Source organism: Papio anubis, chromosome 1, assembly GCF_008728515.1.
Source record: "Papio anubis isolate 15944 chromosome 1, Panubis1.0, whole genome shotgun sequence".
NCBI lineage: Eukaryota > Metazoa > Chordata > Mammalia > Primates > Cercopithecidae > Papio > Papio anubis.
The window spans coordinates 217,269,782-217,288,786 of record NC_044976.1 but is presented as its reverse complement, the minus strand read 5'-3'; the positions used below and the strand labels follow the sequence as shown (position 1 = coordinate 217,288,786).

At 44.1% G+C, this 19,005-nt stretch overlaps 1 protein-coding gene and 1 long non-coding RNA gene across 3 annotated transcripts in view; one reads left to right on the top strand and one right to left on the bottom strand.

The window, feature by feature from the left end:
* TRIM58 (tripartite motif containing 58) overlaps window positions 1-12,358 on the bottom strand; it is a 22,789-nt gene extending 10,431 nt beyond the window's left edge. Inside the window, exons 1-5 of one of the 2 annotated variants that reach the window (XM_003893646.5) lie at window positions 11,881-12,356; window positions 8,939-9,034; window positions 4,693-4,923; window positions 1,736-1,758; window positions 1,541-1,641 (exon numbers count right to left, since the gene is read on the bottom strand). In XM_003893646.5, the coding sequence (XP_003893695.1) occupies window positions 1,541-1,641; window positions 1,736-1,758; window positions 4,693-4,923; window positions 8,939-9,034; window positions 11,881-12,300 (871 nt within the window). In that variant the 5' untranslated portion in view covers window positions 12,301-12,356. Of the gene's footprint in view, window positions 1-1,540; window positions 1,642-1,735; window positions 1,759-4,692; window positions 4,924-8,938; window positions 9,035-11,880 lie in introns of both variants that reach the window. The other variant, XM_009195550.3, reaches the window with a different exon arrangement.
* LOC103880232 lies at window positions 12,341-19,005 on the top strand. Its single transcript, XR_002519358.2, has 4 exons — window positions 12,341-12,399; window positions 13,264-13,308; window positions 17,616-17,662; window positions 18,756-19,005. It is a non-coding gene; the product is annotated as an uncharacterized LOC103880232 (long non-coding RNA).

Sequence of the window (19,005 nt, the reverse complement as noted above, 5' to 3'; positions counted from 1 at the left end):
ACCTATGATACTGGGAAGTATCTATTTGGTCTACAGTCACCATGCCTATGAAACTGTGAAGTATGTATTTGATCTACAGTCACCATGCCTATGATACTGTGAAGTATGCATTTTGTCTACATCCTGTTTACTGACATATAGTTCTAAAAATCCTTGGAATTTCCAGAAAGACAACAGTATCTTTTGCATGCTACTAAGATGACTTACGGTTGGTGATCCCCCAGAAAGCCTCCCATGGGTGTGGGTTGCCAGGGGAACCAACCATGTGATTAGAGGCTGGAAACTTTCAGTGCCATGCTCCCACCTACCTCTGAAGAGAGACGGGCTGAAGGGTGGGTTGATAAACCAATGGCCTATGATTTAATCAATCACGTCTACAAAGCGCTTCCATAAAAAAAATCAATCACGTCTACAAAGTGCTTCCATAAAAACCTAAAAGAACTGAGTTCATTGGCCGGGCACGGTGGCCCACGCCTGTAATCCCAGCCCTCTGGGAGGCCAAGGCAGGCAGATCATTTGAGGTCGAGTTTGAGACCAGCCTGGCCAACATGATAAGGCCCCGTTTCTACTAAAAATATAAAAATTAGCCGGGTGTGGTGGCAGGTGCCTGTAATCCCAGCTACTCAGGAGGCTGAGATAGGAGAATCGCTTGAACATGGGAGGCGGAGGTTGCAGTTAGCCAAGATGGTGCCACTGCACTCCAGCCTGGGGACAGGGTAAGGCTTCATCACAAAAAAAAAAGAAAAGAAAAGAAAAGAAAGAACTGAGTCCTGAGGACTTCCAGATCACTGAACACGTGGAGGTTCCCAAGGTAGCATGCCTGGAGAAGGTGTGGAAGCTCCGTACCCTTTCTCACAAACCTCACCCTGGGAATCTCTTCCATCTGTTTATCTCTAGCCTCTGTAATGCCCATTATAATAAATGAGTAAATATGTGTCCCTGAGTTCTGTGAGCTCTTTCAGGAAATCAAGCGAACTGAAGAAGGGGTTGTGGGAACCCCAATTTGCAGTCAGTTGGTCAGAATCACAGGCCACAACCTGTGCTTGTGGCTGGCATGTGAAGTGGGGTCAGTCTTGGGGGACTAGGCCCTCAACCCGGGGGACCTGGTGCTATCTCCAGGTAGACAGTGTCAAAATCAAATTGCATGGAAGGACATCTGGCTGGAGTGTGTGGAGAACAGATTGGCTGTTTGCGGGAGAAATCCCCACACATTTTGGTGACCAGAAGTGAGGTGTTGTATTGACTCTGTAAGAGAACTTCTTCCCCCATGTCTTCAATCACCTGGCCCGTTTCTACGGCTCCCAGCACCACGAGGGAGGTGGAGCTCTGTCAACACGGGTCTCAGAGTGAGACGATGTGGCAGAGAAGTCCCCACACCCAGGAACAAAGCAACGGCAACACCCTCAAAACAAGCTTCTGCTGATCTGGGCCACTAAGACTTCAGGTGCTGTTGCTCACTGCAGCGAACTGGCACAGTGATAAACTGCAATACGAGGCAAACCCCAGGCAGCCACTTCCCAGTCTCTAAGATGCAAACTACCTTGGAACTTCCTCAACAGTTCCCTCCTCCCAGGGATGCGGCACGCGGTCTTCAGTTCCATGGGGATGCTCTCCGCTTCCAGCCTTGTGACGGCCTTACTTCTGGGAAGAGCACAGAAACCACAGAGGTCAGCAGGGCTCTCCACCAGCTCCTCTGCCTCTCCCAATCCCTTCACCAACTAGAAAGCACACATACCTGCTCAGGACTCCTCTCACACCCTGAAAAGGAAAGAAAAATACAGTGTGAGCTGGACTCTGGACTGCTTTTCCCAGTCAGACTGAGGACACCACGAAAATTTCCTTAGAAATTACTGGAAAACATTATTAAGACAAAATTATAGGGGACAATAAATCTTTTTTTTTTTTTTTTTTTTTTTGAGATGGAGTTTCGCTCTTGTTACCCAGGCTGCTGGAGTGCAATGGCGCGATCTCAGCTCACTGCAACCCCCACCTCCCTGCCTCAGCCTCCCAAGTAGCTGGGATTACAGGCTCCCACCACCACGCCTGGCTAATTTTTTTTTTATTTTTATTTTTTATTTTTAGTAGGGATGGGGTTTCACCATGTTGGCCAGGCTGGTCTCGAACTCCTGACCTCAGGTGATCCACCCACCTTGGCCTCCCAAAGTGCTGGGATTACAGGCATGAGTCACTGCACCCAGCCAAATCTCTTTTCTTTAAAGCTATACAACGGTTAGGTTAATTCCTGCAACATCTATCAATTTAATTATCTTCTGAATTAATAATTCTGCCACTTGGATATTGTAACAGAGTAACATTCTGCACATAATTCGGATGGAGCAGGATAAAATAGATCCTAAGTACTCACAGAATTTATCTGAGGGGCAGGGATGGGTTCCTTAAATAAAGACACAAAATGTTCCCCTAAACGTCTTCATAGGAATTATAAATTCCTAATTCTCTGAACTAACGTACCAGAGCTACTCCTATGAGTAGGTTATCTAAGTAGATTAATAAAGGAAGCCTTTAATAACTACTAACATTACTTTGTCAAAGTAGATTATTAAATAAATATATCTGTGATACATTAATTATATTAATAATTGTATTTGGGATACATTTCCCCTCTCCCCTTAAAAACAGCCGCCAGTCAGATAAGTTTTGATGGCATAAAAGCAGGGAAATACTTTGCTTTACCCTGTATGGGAACGTCAGGTTTCAGTCTTGGCCTTCGGGGGTAAAATGTAGCTTATTAGTACCGGGGAAGAAAGGAAAGTATAAAAATATACAGCCAGGGCAACACAATGAAGTCTCATCTCTACTAAAAATTTTTTTTTAATTACCTGGGCATGGTGGTGCACACCTTTAATCCCTGCTACTCGGGAGGCTGAGGCACAAGGATCGCCTGATCCTAGGAGACTGAGGCTGCAGTGAGCTATGATTGAGCCACTGCACTCCAGCCTGAGTGACAGAGTGATATCCTACCCTCATAAAAAAGTAGATAGATAAGATACCTTATTTAAGAATATACCCTCCCATGCCGGGCGGGGTGGCTCATGCCTACCATCCCAGCACTTTGGGAGGCCTAGGTGGGCAGAGCAATACTGTTGTTGAAATTGTCAAGCCGGGCACAGGGGCTCACACCTGTAATCCCAGCACTTTGGGAGACCGAGGTGGGCGGATGACCTAAGGTTAGGAGTTCAAGACCAGCCTGGCCAACATGGCGAAACCCCATCTCTACTAAAAATGCAAAAAAAAAAAAAAAAAAAAATTAGCCAGGTGCCGTGGCACTTGCCTGTAATCCCAGCTACTCAGGAGGCTGAGGCAGGAGAATCGCTTGAGCCAAGGAGGCAGAGGTTGCAGTGAGCCAAGATCGTACCACTGCATACTGCACTCCAGCCTGGGCAACAGAGTGAGACTCCGTCTCAAAAAAAAAAAAAAAGAAAAGAAAAGAAACTGTCAAAGTTCTTGTGTTTTGCTGTCTGCTATTTGGAAAATTCCTTCTTACTCTTAGTTTGCTAACAAGGAAATGAGCACAGCAATAATAATAAAATATAAATTTAACATATATAAGATAAAATGAGACAAATGGTTTTACAAATTCATTTCATGGTCCTCTGCCTCGTAATCAGTACTGTTTAGTAACTGTACTTGCAAATATTATACAGAGAGTTAATATGATTATTAATATTCATGGCAATTTCAGTGTCTAGAACTGAGTCAGAAAAGGTAGAATCTGTGGGTCAGCTGTTAAATGAGAACATGAATCACTTAGTTTAGAATCCCCTGAGTGAGTCATTGGGGAGGAGATAGAAGTTGGCCCAGATAAATTTCTGTTGCCATTGGTTCTATCCAGAAAACACGGATCCATCAACAGCTCTGGCTTTCCCTGTTCACTTGGGATATGATGTCTTCACAGAGGATTAAAAACAAAGATTCCCTTTCAATGTTATTCATCTTTCTGTTCTCTAATCCCAAATAGACTGGGAGGAAGCTGCACGGGAGTCCACGTAATCCCTCCTCACCATGCCTGGAACGGGCACGCAATGTGGGCCAGGAAATCAATGTTTGCGTTACAATCCAATATAACAATTTCAACTGGACAATTTAAATCATTATTCATCCTTCTGGCCAGTGACACTAAAATGTGTTATGCAGACTTTCTGGGTTAGCCATCCCTGAAAAACAGCGATGCCATCATGGACAAACCGCAAACTGACTCTGAGGTTTTAGGAATTACTTCTCAGCCAGCAGAGTGTAGCCTGTCCTTTTCCTAGCTGTTTAAATTTTCAGAAATCATTAATTTTAATTTTAAAAATTCTTTAGTCCTTAAAACGAACCATATGCTGTTTGTCTGTTTGTTTTTTGAGACAGGGTCTTGCTATGTTGCCCAGGCTGGTCTCAATTTCCTTGGCCCAAGCAATCCTCCTATCTCAGCCTCCCTAATAACTGGGACTACAGGCAAGTGCCACCATGCCAGACTCAAACTATATGATTCTCTAGAATCTCATGATTCTGATGCCAGGAATGGCATCTGAGTAAATTCTAGGGTGTTTAAGCTGCCTTCTAAGTCAATTCGAGGGTGCCCTTTTCCTAAAGAACATAAACGCCAAAGTGTTTGTCTCTGAAAGCCACTGTACTAGTCCCTGTCACCTCAGTCTCACACCTGCCTGCTTTTCTGGCACCCGGTCTCACCTCCAGCAGACCCAGGGCCTGGCGCTGGCACCTCTCCTGCAGCTCATCTGCCAGCTCCTTCAGGGCCTTGCTCTGCTGGACCAGCCGGCTCTTGCTCTCCCGCAGTCTCTGCAGCGTCGCTCGCTCCTCCGCCTCCAGCCGCCTTAGCTGCAGTTGCTCCTCCTGGGCCAGAAAGCCACGATGCTTCTCAAACTCCAACCTGAAGCGCTGCCTCTGCATTTCCACTTTCTCCTGAGGTGACACAGTGGATCACATCATCAGCGCTCGGCCTCCTGCAGCCAAGTACAGGACAGTGCTGGAGAAGGCAATGTCCAGACTTCCCTGGGATCCATAACTCTGTGGACTGACTGGCTGCATTCTAACAACATGCACAGACTGGGGTCCATTCGTATAAGACGTAGCCCAGGAGAGTTTTCAAACTAAGTTTAAAAAACACTGTTGGACTGGAGTTCCCATTTTGCCACAGGCTTGGGGGCAAGGCACTTTTATATTGAAGTTTCAGTACCATATACAAAATGTGAGGTTCTGGGGAGGTTGAGGCAAGAGGATTGCTTGAGGTCAGGAGTTCAAGACCAGCCCGGGTAACAAAGCAAAACGTGACCCCATCTCTAAAAACATTAAATGAACTGACCGGGCATGGTGGTAAGCCCTGTAGTCCCAGCTACCCACAAGGCTGAGGTGGGAGGATTACTTGAGTCTAAGAGCTCGAGGCTGCAGTAAGCTTTGATTGCACCACTGCACTTCAGCAAGACTCCATCTCTTAAAAAATGTGGGGAAAAAGAAGAGTATGTGGATTACGGCTGAATATCTATTAAACTACAAGAACAGTGATCGGCATAGAGCAGTCACACAACAGGTTACTATTTACTAGTCGATTAGTCACTAGAACCACTAGAAACAACCGAATTATGAAGAAATGTTAGAGACCTAGAATTGTTTGAATAAGAACAGGCTGAGAGATGAGAAAATATGCACGCTGTTTCACAATACGGTAACAGTGAACACAACCAACAACCATAGGTCTAACGTTCTCTACAAAGCCAAGAAACAACTAAGTAATGCTCAGGCCACTGAGTTCAGAGTTCACGTCAGGGAATTAACCCCGATTTCTACCCGAATCTCGCGTCTCCAGTTTCTGAATAGACCGAAGGAACATACTTCATCCCAGGCTTAGTTTCTAGATTTTCTTCTCTCGAGATAAGTATATTGGAAACTAACTTTAAGCTGAGTACGAGAGGCAAATCACTCCCTCAAAGTACCTGTACCTCCCATTCTCTGTCCTGTTTTATCGATTTGTTTTCTTTTTTGTAGATATTCATGAGGTACAAATGGAGTTTTGTTACACTGTTACACTGCTTTGTAGGTGAAGTCATTTGCCTGGTTTTTTTTAATCTTTTTTTTGAGACAGAGTCTTGCTCTGTCACCCAGGCTGGAGTGCAGTGGCACAATCTTAGCTCACTACAATCTCCTCCTCCTGGGTTCAAGTGATTCTCCTGTCTCAGCCTCCCAAGTAACTGGGATTACAGGCACACACCACCATGCCCAGCTAATTTTTGTATTTTCAGTAGAGACAGGGTTTCACCATGTTGGTCAGGCTGGTCTCAAACTCCTGACCTCATGATTGGCCCACCTCGGCCTCCCAAAGTGCTGGGATTACAGGCGTGAGCCACTGTGCCCAGTCTATCTGCCTGTTTTTAAACGTGGTAACTTCTTGTTTTGACTAAAAGGCATAAGCTATCACCTTTTTAAACTAAATATCCCCTAAGACTTAACTCCTTCCTTCCATTTTCCAACTCTACCTCCTTCTACCATTTTCTAAATCACCAGATTCAGAAAACTTCATCTTCTTTCTGAAATCAGGCAAGTCTGAATTCCATACACTGATTCCTGAAAGGTGTAACTCATGTAAATAGGAGAAGCTCTCTTCATATCAGAGGCTGTGCTGTCGTGGGTGGGGCAAATAACCCAGCCACTAGAAAAGAGTTGAGTCATACCTGGGGCATGAAGGGGGGTGTGGTGGGAAGCGATTTGCCTGCAATTCATCTTCCTTTCACACCACCCTCTTGAGCACAACTATATCTGCAGATAGAGAAACAGGAAAGGTTGTTTTGTAGTATTTAGAATACCTTGTGACCAAAAATATGCTTGCTGCATTTGGCTCACATGGATACATTCTTGATGGTAAAGATCATGCAAGTTTACTTGGCTTAGAACAGGGATCTCAGTATCATCCCTACTTAAGAATAATCAGTAGAGGGTTTAAAACATGCAGGAACTCAGCTCTCCGATATGGGCATTCTGATTTTATAGATCTACGGTCAGGCCAGGATTGAAAACAATAGACTTGTATTTCAGCCTGAAAAGAACAAAAATTATCCATCAATATTACAATATTAAATAATGTACATCCTATCACTATGTACATTATAGGCAAATAACGAACATTATTTAATATTGTAAAGCTTTGTTCTTGCTCTTTTTATCTCGATTGCCACTACCCAATCCAAACTATGCTTTACTAGCTTGCTCTTCCTGCAAAACCCACGGCTATATCCCTATCATCTAGAGTTGCATCTTATACTGTCACTACTAGTTTAAAAATATTCATTAATAATATTGATGAACAAGTTTGTCAGTATCAACGTTAATAAGTTTAAATATTTCTTCACACATCTGAGTAACGTTAGGTACTAAAGTTATTAACATCAATATTATTTAATATTGATAACTTTTATCCTTTCCTATCACTATCTAAATTATTTACCTATAATGTACATTTTTCTTTTCTTTTTTCCTTTTTTTTTTTTTGAGACAGAGTTTCACTCTTGTTGCCCAGGCTGGAGTGCAATGTGCGCGATCTCAGCTCACCGCAACCTCTGCCTCCTGGGTTCAAGCAATTCTCCTGCCTCAGCCTCCTGAGTAGCTGGGATTATAGGCATGCGCCACCACGCCTGGCTCATTTTTTTTTTTTTTTTGTATTTTTAGTAGAGACGGGGTTTCTCCATGTTGGTCAGGCTGGTCTTGAACTCCCGACCTCAGATGATCCACCTGCCTCAGCCTCCCAGTGTGCTGGGATTACAGTTGTGAGCCACCATGCCTGGCCTTAATGTACATCTTTCTTCTGGGATAAATGTTATCTTTTCCTATCCCTATGTGTATATATATAGTAATCTAGTAATGTAGTAAATATAGAAAAATGTAGTTTAAAAAGTCTTTATGTAATATCTGTGTAAAGATAGAGTATAAGACTAAATTTTCAAAGAAAACAAGAAGGAAATAATTATAAATATATACAGTCATCAGAAAAGAAGGGTTATTTGGAAAAGGAGAAAGAATAGGAATATTCTGTAGAGTATAACCTATTATATATCATATTACATAATATATTACATGAATATATAGAACTATACACACAGTTTCTATATATAGTTTCTCAATCTTGACACTATTGACATCTTGAACAGATCATTTTTTCTCATAGGATATGGGAACTGTCCTGTGGACTACAGGGTGTGAAGCTGCATTCCTGTCTCTACTAGATGACAGGTGCACTGTACCCACCCTTCCTCAGTTGTGACAACTAAAAATATCATCTCCAGAAATTGCAAAATGTATCTAGGGGGGTGTGGGTATCGCCTCAGGTTGAGAATCTGTGTGTGTGTGTGTGTGTGTGTGTGTGAGAATCACTGTGTGTGTGTACAAATCACTGTGTGTGTGTGCGTATACACATGTTCACATGCATGTGCATGAATGAAACATGGAATAAAAAGAGCTAGTGAGGTATAAAAAAATGGAATATGTGTATGTACAGATGATCAAAAAAGGCTGAACGTTCGGATTATTTCCCTGAATATAAGATGATCACTTTGGGCTGTACTTCTTCTGTTACAAAGTTGTGAAATATTCATTATTTCATTCACCTAACAAATATTTTCAAACCAGTAGTGACAGTATAAGATGCTATTCTAGGCGACAGGGATACAGCAGTGGGTTTTACAGTAAGATCAAGCTAGCAAAGCTATTTAATTGTAATTTGGATTGGGTGACGGCAACGGAGACAAAAAGAACAAAAATGAACCATATCATTTGAGGGTACAGGGATGACCCAGGATGGCTCTGAGGTGTTCTTGGGCATATATGGAGATGGAAAAAAAGTGCTGGAGAATGGAAGATGGTGGAAGAATTACTGACCCGAATCTGGATCCTTCAAACAGGCAAGCCTCCTAAAGCCCCAACACGGTCTTACCTTCCAAATGACAGTCTTTTTCCCCACACTGGCCTCCTGAGTCAAGGCATCCTCCAGCTCTTTCCTCACAAGTTCCAGAGCCATCTGAAGCTTTACCTGTTTGGGAAGATATTTCAAAGCTGTTACAGATGCTCTCACTCAGTACCTAACATCATGCAGATGTGTGAGGAAATACAAAGATCAATTTAAACCATCTCTTGAAAGCACATAAAAAATGTTCAATATCATTAAAAACTAAACATAAATGTGTGTCAGGGTCTCGCTCTGTCACTCAGGTTGTTGTTCAGTGATGCGATCATGGCTCACTGCAGCCTCAAACTCCTGGGCTCAAATGGTCCTCCTACCTCAGCTCCCAAGCAGCTAGTACTCAAGGCACACTCAGCTAATTTTGTTTTCTGTAGAGATGGGGTCTTACTATATTGCCCAGGCTGGTGTAATGTAATATATACAAGCTCCTTAAATGTATTTCAATACCAGATACAATCAAATAGTTATCTAAAAGTATGCTCACTGCATTGTTATATACAATAGCATAACTTAACTAAAACATTAAAGATAGGGGAGAAAAAAATTATATTAACTGGATAGAATTAAAATAGGATGTTACAGAATGTTTAATGACAAGAAATACAATGATAATGTCCAATAAATAAATATATTTTACAAAACAGCATTAATTTTGAAAAAAAAGTGCTGGTAATGAATATATTAAAACTGGGCTGATGTAAATGAGAATATTAGACGAAATGTCATCTATTGGTATTTGGATGAAGAGTGATGCTATTATATCTCTCTATATTTCAACTTCTTGAAGTTATTGATTACTTTATGATAAAGCATGGGTTTATTATTGTAGTATTAGTATTATTAGGTCAGAAGGAACTTAGGAGGTTATCATATTTTATATGAAAAAATACAATATGTTGTAAACCTTACAATGAGTAAAAATACGAGAACTAAATCTTCCTTCAATGATAGGGTCCTCACTAAAGGTAAATATGTGTATTTTATTTACAGAAAATACCCACAAAGATACATACATAAACAGGATTTTAATTAAAAAATTCTATTCTCAAAGTTACTTAATAAATCCCACATACACATCAATTGTTTTTAAAAGGAGAATATTATAATTGTTATACATAAAATAACAGTAGAATTCATGATACCATTTGACCCAGTGGGGAAAGTGGCATTTGTTTTGGTGTTTACAAAGAACAAACACTTTGACACTTGTAGATAGAGAAAGCACTTTGACACTTGTAGATAGAGAAAAGCTCCCTCAGGCCAAAGAAACTGTCAGCAAAAGCAAGGAGATGTGGCACAGTTAGGAAAACAGTGATTCGGCTAAATTTGCTGGGTTTCCTGGCTAGTTAAGACAAGAGCTATGAAAACATAACTTAGGGCCCTAGAAAGCTATCACTGACAGGCTCAGGAGTTTAGATAATATTTATTTGGTATTTAACTGAAGAACTACTGGAAATACAGAGAACACCTTTAGAAATATTACCCTAGAGGCTGGGCTGCCTGTAACACCAGCACTTTGGGAGGTCAAGGAGGGTAGATCACAAGGTCAGTAGTTCAAGACCAGGCTGGCCAACACGGTGAAACCCCCGTCTCTACTAAAAATACAAAAATTAGCCGGGCGTGGTGCCGTGTACCTATCTGTAATCAGAAGGTTGAGGCAGGAGAACTGTTTGAACCAGGACCCGGGAGGCAGAGGTTGCAATGAGCCGAGATCACACCACTGCACTCCAGCCTGAGCTACAGAGCTAGACCCCATCTCAAAAAAAAAAAAGAAAGAAAAGGAAAAAAGAAAAAAAGAAATATTACACTACCAATCCTCTGTATGGTACTTTCTGGACTTTTTTTTTTTTTTAAAAAAAGGCAAGAACATAGCAGAAAAGTTTAACTAGAAATTACCTAGTACCTACATCTCGCCAATGACAATGAAAATCAAGAAGACATACCAAGAGAGATATTGGTAGGTCCAGAGGGAAGGGGAAAATATCCTAAACCTTAATTTAAAAAAACAAAATAAATAAATAAAAATTTTAAGAAAGCTAGTATTTGCAATGCACTACAGCACGACTGATAGTCCTTTGGTTAAATATGTCAGTAGATTAAAGACGACTTAGACCTCCTCTGTGCTGGCAGTTGTTCTACATGCTGGGATTAAAGTGTGTTCAGAAAACACCCAAGAACTTTTGAAGGGCACCAGTAGGAAGAATTCTACACGAAATTTCACAGATGCCACGTTGGGGGCCAAATACTTCCATTTTGTTTTTCTTCTTTCTCTTTTAAGCTTCCCGGGCTACACTCCAAATGAAGCACCTCTTCATTGAGGATGTTCGAATCCTAAGTCCCCAAATCCCTGCTGATGGAGAGCCACCCGCGGGCCACCCTCTCCTACTTCAGGAGGCAAAGGCGCCTGAGCTTTGGAGGGATCGGAACCCGTGCCCAGCTGGACACTCTTCCTAACAACGCCCAAACCCGTGGGTTGCTTTGGTGACAACACTCATTTAACATAAACACTGTGCAAAAGCAAAGCACTGCACAAATGAGAACTATTACGGCAAGTTTACGATATAGATGTACAGTAGTTACCAAGAATGAACTGGACCACAGCCCTCCCGACCGGAGCCCAGCTGAGGGACCAGACTATCCGCACCGGGAAAATCCAGCCCAGCGCGAGTTCGAGGACAGGAGAGTGCTCGAGGGAGGAGCGCACGGTGTAAAATAACGGTTGTGTGTCGCAAAGGGGGTTACCCCAGCCAAGGCAAGGAGACCCACACTGAGTGAGCCGCGTGGGCGGCGGGGACGGCGCGGGGAGCGGCCGTGGGAGCCGCTCAGGAGACGGGTGGCCTTGGCGGCTCCGCTCCGGACGGTCGCCCGCTTCCCGGTCCCGCAGCGCCCGCAGCCCCCGCCGGGGGGCGCCTCACCTGGTAGCGGCCGGCGGCCTCCTGCAGCGGCGCCGTGCGGTGCGTCCTGTGGTCCGGGCCGGCGTCGCACACCCAGCACAGCGCCGCCTGGTCCTCCTCGCAGAAGCGGCTCAGCTCCTCGCCGTGCCGCGCGCAGCGCCGCGCCCCGGGCCCCGCGCCCAGCCCCAGCCGCCGCACGCTGTCCACCAGGCCCGCCAGCTGCCGGTTGGGGCGGAAGCCCGCGGGCCGGAAGGGGCCCCGGCACTGCGGACAGGCGTAGACACCGCCCTGCGCGACGTCCGACTTCTCGCAGAACTCGGAGATGCACCTGAGGCAGAAGCTGTGGCCGCAGTCCACGCTGACCGGCTCCTGCAGGAAATCCAGGCACACCGGGCACCGCGCCTCCTCGCGCAGCCGCTCCCCGGGCGGCCCCGAGGCCATGGCCCGCCTCCCCGGGTGGCTGCGCTCCCGGCCGCCCGCACCGTCTCCCCTCGCGGTCTGCACGGGGGAGGAGCCCACGCCGCGGGAAAGCAGGCGCCGGTGGGTGGTGTCCGCTGGCCTCAGTTCAAGAGCTCAGACGAGCCACACCCGGTGAAAAGCCACCACTCAGGCGCTCCCAACGTCGGGGGTCAAATTAACGTTATGGTTCCCCCCACCCCCGCCACACACACACCCGGGAAACTGGGCATTTCTAACTGGAATCCCTCGTCATCTCCTATTTTCACTGTCAGTAGATTTGGAGAATTGCTACATTCCCTCCTTCCTTCCATCTTTTTTTTGGGTTGTTTTTGTTTTTGTTTTTGTTTTTTGAGAGGGAGTTTCACTTTGTCGCCCAGGCTGGAGTGCAATGGCAAGATCTCGGCTCACTACAGCCTCCGCCTCCCGGGTTCAAGCGATTCTCCAGCCTCAGCCTCCCGAGTAGCCGGGATTACAGGCGCCGCCACCATGTCCGGCTAATTTTTGTATTTTTTAGTAGAGACGGGGATTTCACCATTTTGGTCAGGCTAGTCTTGAACTCGTGACCTCAGGTGAGTGCGGGCCTCGGCCTCCCAGAGTGCTGGAATTACAGGTGTGAGCCACCGCGCCCGGCCTCCATCATTATTATGTAGATTTTGTGCAGATTTCTGAGGTACCACTGCAGTTTTGTTACATGGATACACTGCATAAAGTCTAGGCGTTAGCGCAGGCGTCGCTGTAATCGTGTACATTGTTTTCTCATTCGGTGATCTCTCATCCCTCGCCCGCCTTCCACCCTCTGAGCCCCTTCATTGTATACTGAGCTATCCATGGTCCTCTCATACCATAATCGTTTCTTAAAAACCTTTCCCTCTTTATATGGCATAATCACTTTTTAAGTGTTTTTTTCCAAACTTCATTTTTTTCTCTTGCACTAATTACCTCTAGATAAAGAAATGAGACACCACCTGACACGGGAAGATGCCTGCATAGGTGTGTATAACTATAGGTTTACAGCCCAGCCAAAAATAATTCTAAATATTTAAATAAATATCTGGCCTGGTTCAATGAGGGTCCTGTAAGGAACACACAAGTGTTTTAGGATTGTTGCAAAGCCAATCTTGGAGACGACAAAGCTATAGAGATGCTCATCAGAAGTAATTCAAGCTTAGCCTCTCAGTGCTGTACCTGTCAGATGGGGGAGGCTGAGACAGGAGCAAAATGATTTGACAGAGTATGTTACTTCATCCAATGGGAGACTGAATCAGGATAAAGTACATTAAAGTCTCTAATGTCGTCCAGAAAGTAGACAAGTCTGGGGCAGTGTCTGCATCTGTGCAAAATAACTTCAGTGTGGTCGAGTTTGAAGTGATGGTGGGGTGTGCCTCTGGCAAATCAAACCGTCCCTGAGCACACATTGTGTCTGTTTGTAGCCAGGAGTCTCATACATTGCACCAGGTACTGAAAACACACATGTTAAGGAAAAGAGGTAGGACCTCGTTTCTCAAGGAACCTTAAGATCAACTAGAAGAGGTGGATATGAAATCATGCAAACGTAATTACAAACCAATAACTGCAAGGAAGGTCGCTCACCAGTCCTGCAGGAATATAACAGAGGACTCTGAATGAGACTGCAGGGTGGGGGGCAGACACCTGAGGTCTCTGAGTTAACCTCTGATAGGTGAACACAAGCTGGCCAGCAGGAAGGGGGGCTCTGCAAGGCTGTGCCCCCCGAAGCCATGAAGAGTACAAGGTAAACAGCAGATGGGAGCAAGACATACCCAGATGACACTGAGAAGCCAGGCAGACTGGCAAGCTGGGCCAGAATATGGTGGCAGCAGATAAGGCTGCAGGAAGAGGCGGGGCCAGATGACTCAGGTCCTTGGGGATCCTGTGGGGTTTATGGGTCTTTATTAGAAGGACAATGTCTTGGGCTGGATCTCTGGTGACAGCCAGAGCAAAGGATTTTGAGGCCTCCTGCCTAAAGGTTAAGTGCATAATTAAAGTGAGTAGATTCTTGGAGAACACACATGGGTTTGTATTAGCAAAACATTAAAGATGTGACATTAGAGAAAAAAGCTAAAGAGCGGAAAGAAGACTTAGCAAAGAAAAACAGACTCTGGCTCCAAATTAAGGGCTGCGGCACTTGCTAAGAAGCTTGAGGCTAGCTGTGCCACGTTTCTGCCCTGCATTTCTTCTAATGTGCAGTGAAGAAGTGTCATTCTTACAAGGCCTTTCAGAGTATTAAATGAGCTAACAGACAGTAGATGCTTAATATAGGTCCTGGCATGTTGCAAATACACACACACACACACACGTATATATATTGAGACAGGGTCTTGCTCTGCTGCCCAGGCTATAGTGTAGTGCCACCACCTGACTCACTTCAGCCTCTACCTTTCAGGCTCAAGCGATCCTCTCACCTCAGCCTCCCAAGTACCTGGGACTATAGGTGCCCGCCACCATACCCAGCTAATTTTTATATTTTTTGTAGAGACAGGGTTTTGCCATGTTGCCCAGGCTGGTCTCAAACTCCTGGGTTCAAACAATCTGCCCACCTTGGCCTCCCAAAATGCTGGGATTACAAGTGTGAGCCACCTCGCCTGGCCATGTAGCAAATATGTTTAATTGAAGAAAAGGAAATGAAATAACAAAGTGAATGGAAGGATGGTGAGTCAAAAGGTAAGCTACATTAGGAAGAGAGATTTTTTTCTATTTTGTTCACTGCTCTATGTATCCCTAGGACCTTGAAGAGTAACTGGCACAAGTGGACACTCCACAAATGCTAATTGAATAAACAAGTTAATAAGTGAATGAACAGAATTAGCACAGTTTATCCTAGGAGCTAATGAAAGAGGGAAGTTCAAAGATGATTATATTATGTCAAATGTGAAATCCATGTTTTTCTGCATTTTACATATATGATCTTGCTCTGGCTCTCCATAACTCTGGCAGATGTTGGAGCATTTTTCTGTTTTGCAGGCATAACAAGACACGGTAAAACAATACATTTGCTCGAATGTATGGGCCAATTGATAACCAAGCTCACTTAAATTCAGATTTCCTAGTGCCTATGATCATAAGGGAAGGCCTCTGGCTTCTGATGTTGGGGGTCACTGTAGTTTTCAGGAGGGTGTGACGCAGTGGGCGAGCTCACTTCTTCCCCTGCTGGTTCTAGAGTTGCTGAGCTTAAACTGCTTTGTCACTGACACTGGTTGACTAGGAATGACATCGGTACCATTGTTCTTAGAAACACACATTTCCCTTATAGCACATCCATGCAGGTAAGTCGTGGATTGGATTATATCTAGGTGTCATTGTATTTACAAATGCTACGTGGAGTGCTTCGCTAGGCAGTTTCTGGTTTAATGGGAATAATCTAACTTAAATTTGTATTTTCTCATGAGCTTTCTTTTGGGGTAAATAAAGCGTCTCTTTGTTTACGCCAATATGACCAAATTCCAGTGCACCCCACTCCTTAATTTATAGGCTAACTCCACCCTCTGATTCATTTACAGGTTGCAGAGTTGCAAATCTTTTAGTTAATACCACCCGCAACCATCCTCCTTCTCTAATATTCCTCTCCCGTTGTGTCCTGCCTTCTGTGACGTCATTAAAATATGGGATCTGCCATCATCTGAGCATTATTCCTCCCTGCTCTTTTTTGTGATTTATTTGGCCTCATGGCTGTGGGCTCCTGAAACCATTTCTTCAGGACAGCAATGTTTTCTTCCTTACTTTGAACCCTTTTCATGGAGTTTCTCAGATCTCCATGGCCAAACCCTTTGCCTCAGCTTTGGGGATTCACAGTCTCTTAGCTCCACAGCCCTCAAATCAGCCCAATTTGTTACCAAGACACCAGGAGTTCGGTCTAAGTCCTGCTGCTCTCCACACAGAAAGCCAATCACTGAGAGCACGATTATTGCCAGAGAAGAATCTTTTAATCAGGTGCTGCAGCAGAGGAGATAGGAGCTCAGTTTCAAATCCATCTCCCTGACTGACTAAAATTAGGGGCTTATGTAGCAGCAGGGAAGAAATATAACACTGTGTGGAAAAAGAGGAACTAGGGAGGGATAAGGAAGCAATCATGTTGAATAAGCGGACTGGACTGGCATCTTACTATCTGGTTGAGATGACCTGGGGTGATCTGATAAGTTTCAGTTCTTTCTTACTTTTCGAGAGGGCTGGTGGTCCTTTCCTGAGGAAGGAACTCAGATAAAACAAAAGTAAATTTCAAGCTCTAAGACCAGAAAGGTCAAATTCTATCTATCTATCTATCTATCTATCTATCTATCTATCTATCTATCTATCCTATCTATCTATCTATCTATCTATCTATCTATCTATCTATCTATCTATCTATATGTCTATAGGACTAGTGGGTTGGCAAATTCAAATGCCAAAAATAAAAGCACAGCCCTCAAGACGAGCATCCGCTGACTCAGCATTTCCTTCCCTGTTTCTGGCTTTAAAAGGACCTCATTCAAGCAACAGAACCCTGCATTTTTTTCTCTTTTTTTTTTTTTTTTTTAGACAGAGTCTCACTCTGTCACCCAGGCTGGAGTGCAATGGTACGACCTCAGCTCACTGCAACCTCTGTCTCCTCGGTTCAAGCGATTCTCCTGCCTCAGCCTCCTGAGTAGCTGGGATTATAGGCGCATGCCACCATGCTTGGCTGATTTTGTTTTTTTAGTAAAGACAGGGTTTCACCATGTTGGCCAGGCTAGTCTCAAACTCCTGACCTCTGGTGATCTGTCCGCCTCGGCCTCCCAAAGTGCTGGGATTACAGGCGTGAGCCACTCCGCCCAGCCTCTCCCATTTTCTTTAACTGCAGTAAAATACTCATAACAAAAAAAGTTACTACCTTAACCATTTTTAAGTGTACAATGCAGTGGTACCTAATACACTCATAGTGTTGTACAGCCACCTCCAGAACCCTTGGCATCTTGTAAAGCTGAAACTCTAAGCCCATTAAACAATAACTTCCCACTTCCTCCTCCCTCCATTCCCTGGCCATCACCATTCTGTCTGTGTCTGTGATTCTGACTACTCTAAGTACCTCATGTAAGTATTTATCTTCCTGTGACTGACTTATTTCACTTAGCGTAATGTCCACGAGATTCATTCATGTTGTAGCATATTGCAGAATGTTCTCCATTTTTAAGGCTGAATACAATTTCATTGTATGTGTATACCACATTTTGCTTATCTATTCCACTATAGACACTTGGGTTGCTACTGTATTTTGGTTATTATGAATAATGCAGCTATAAACATGAATGCATGTATATCTCTTCCAGACCCTGTTTTGAATATATCTCCAGAAGTGGAATTGCTGAATCACAAGGTAATTCTATATCTCATTTCTTGAGGAACCTCCATACTATTTTCCACAGTGGCTGTACTATTTCATATACCAACAGTGCACAAGGGTTCTGATTTCTTCACATCCTCACCAACACTTGTTATTTTCTGTTTTTTCAATAGTAACCATCCTAATGAGGTGGTATACCCTGCATTTTTTTGTGTTTCCTTTTTTTCCAGAAACTATATTAAAGTAAAGTTGAACTAAGATTATGTGATGTTCTCTGTGGGCACAGCCTCCATTTTTACCTGGGTAAGGCCTGCTGGAATCCAGTGCACCTCTGTGCTTTTATGGAAGGGATTCAGAGGGCAAGGTTAAAGCAGAGACAGCTCTTAGTGGCTAGTGGTAGTGAGAGTGAACCAAGTAGTCTTCCGGAGATTGATAAAGAGAAATAAAATCTGGTCCTTGGTTTGTTCTCCATGCACCCGAGATGGAAGCAACATGTGTGCATTTTAATGAAGTTATATTAATGTAATAATGGATATTTAAAGAGTGGTTTACACTCTTTTTTTACATAATTTGACTGATTTGGGGAAAAGAATATATTCTTTTTTTCTCTCTGTTTTTTTTTTTGAGATGGAGTTTTTGGTTTTGTTACCCAGGCTGGAGTGCAATGGTGGGTCTCGGCTCATTGTAACCTCTGCCTCCAGGGTTCAAGTGATTCTCCTGCCTCAGCTTCCCGACTAGCTGGGATTACAGGTGCATGCCAGCACACCCGGCTAATTTTTATATTTTCAGTAGAGACAGGGTTTCTCCATGTTGGCCAGGCTGATCTCGAACCCCTGATGGTGATCCACCTGCCTCGGCCTCCCAAAGTGGTAGGATTACAGGCGTGAGCCACTGCGCCCGGCCTAAGAATGTATTCTTTTAATATTTTATTCCAAAGCCCCTTCAGTCTGAGCCTGCTCAGAATAAGGGCTCAGAATAGATTCTGTAATCAATTAATAATGCAGTATTCCATGTGAGGTTTGCAATCTGTCCCTGAAGGAAGTATTATAAACCCCATCTGTATTTTAGACATGAGAAACCTGAGATTTAAGCAAATGTAATGAGTGAATTCCATCTGTCATTCTAGGTCTAATGTTGGATGATGGTCCTGCCATACTATGCAAACTGGTCACAGGCATCTCTTCACTTGTTCAGTAGACACGTTTAGGAGCCAGACCCCAAGGATTGGCTGAAGACACAGAGCTAACTATGAAGAGGAGCTTGGAGCTCGTGTCCTGCTGGAGGGAGGAACTGGCACATGGACGAAGTGATAACACAGAGGGAACCCGTCTTACCGCATACGGGTACAAGGAAGACACCACATGTGAGCATGGGAG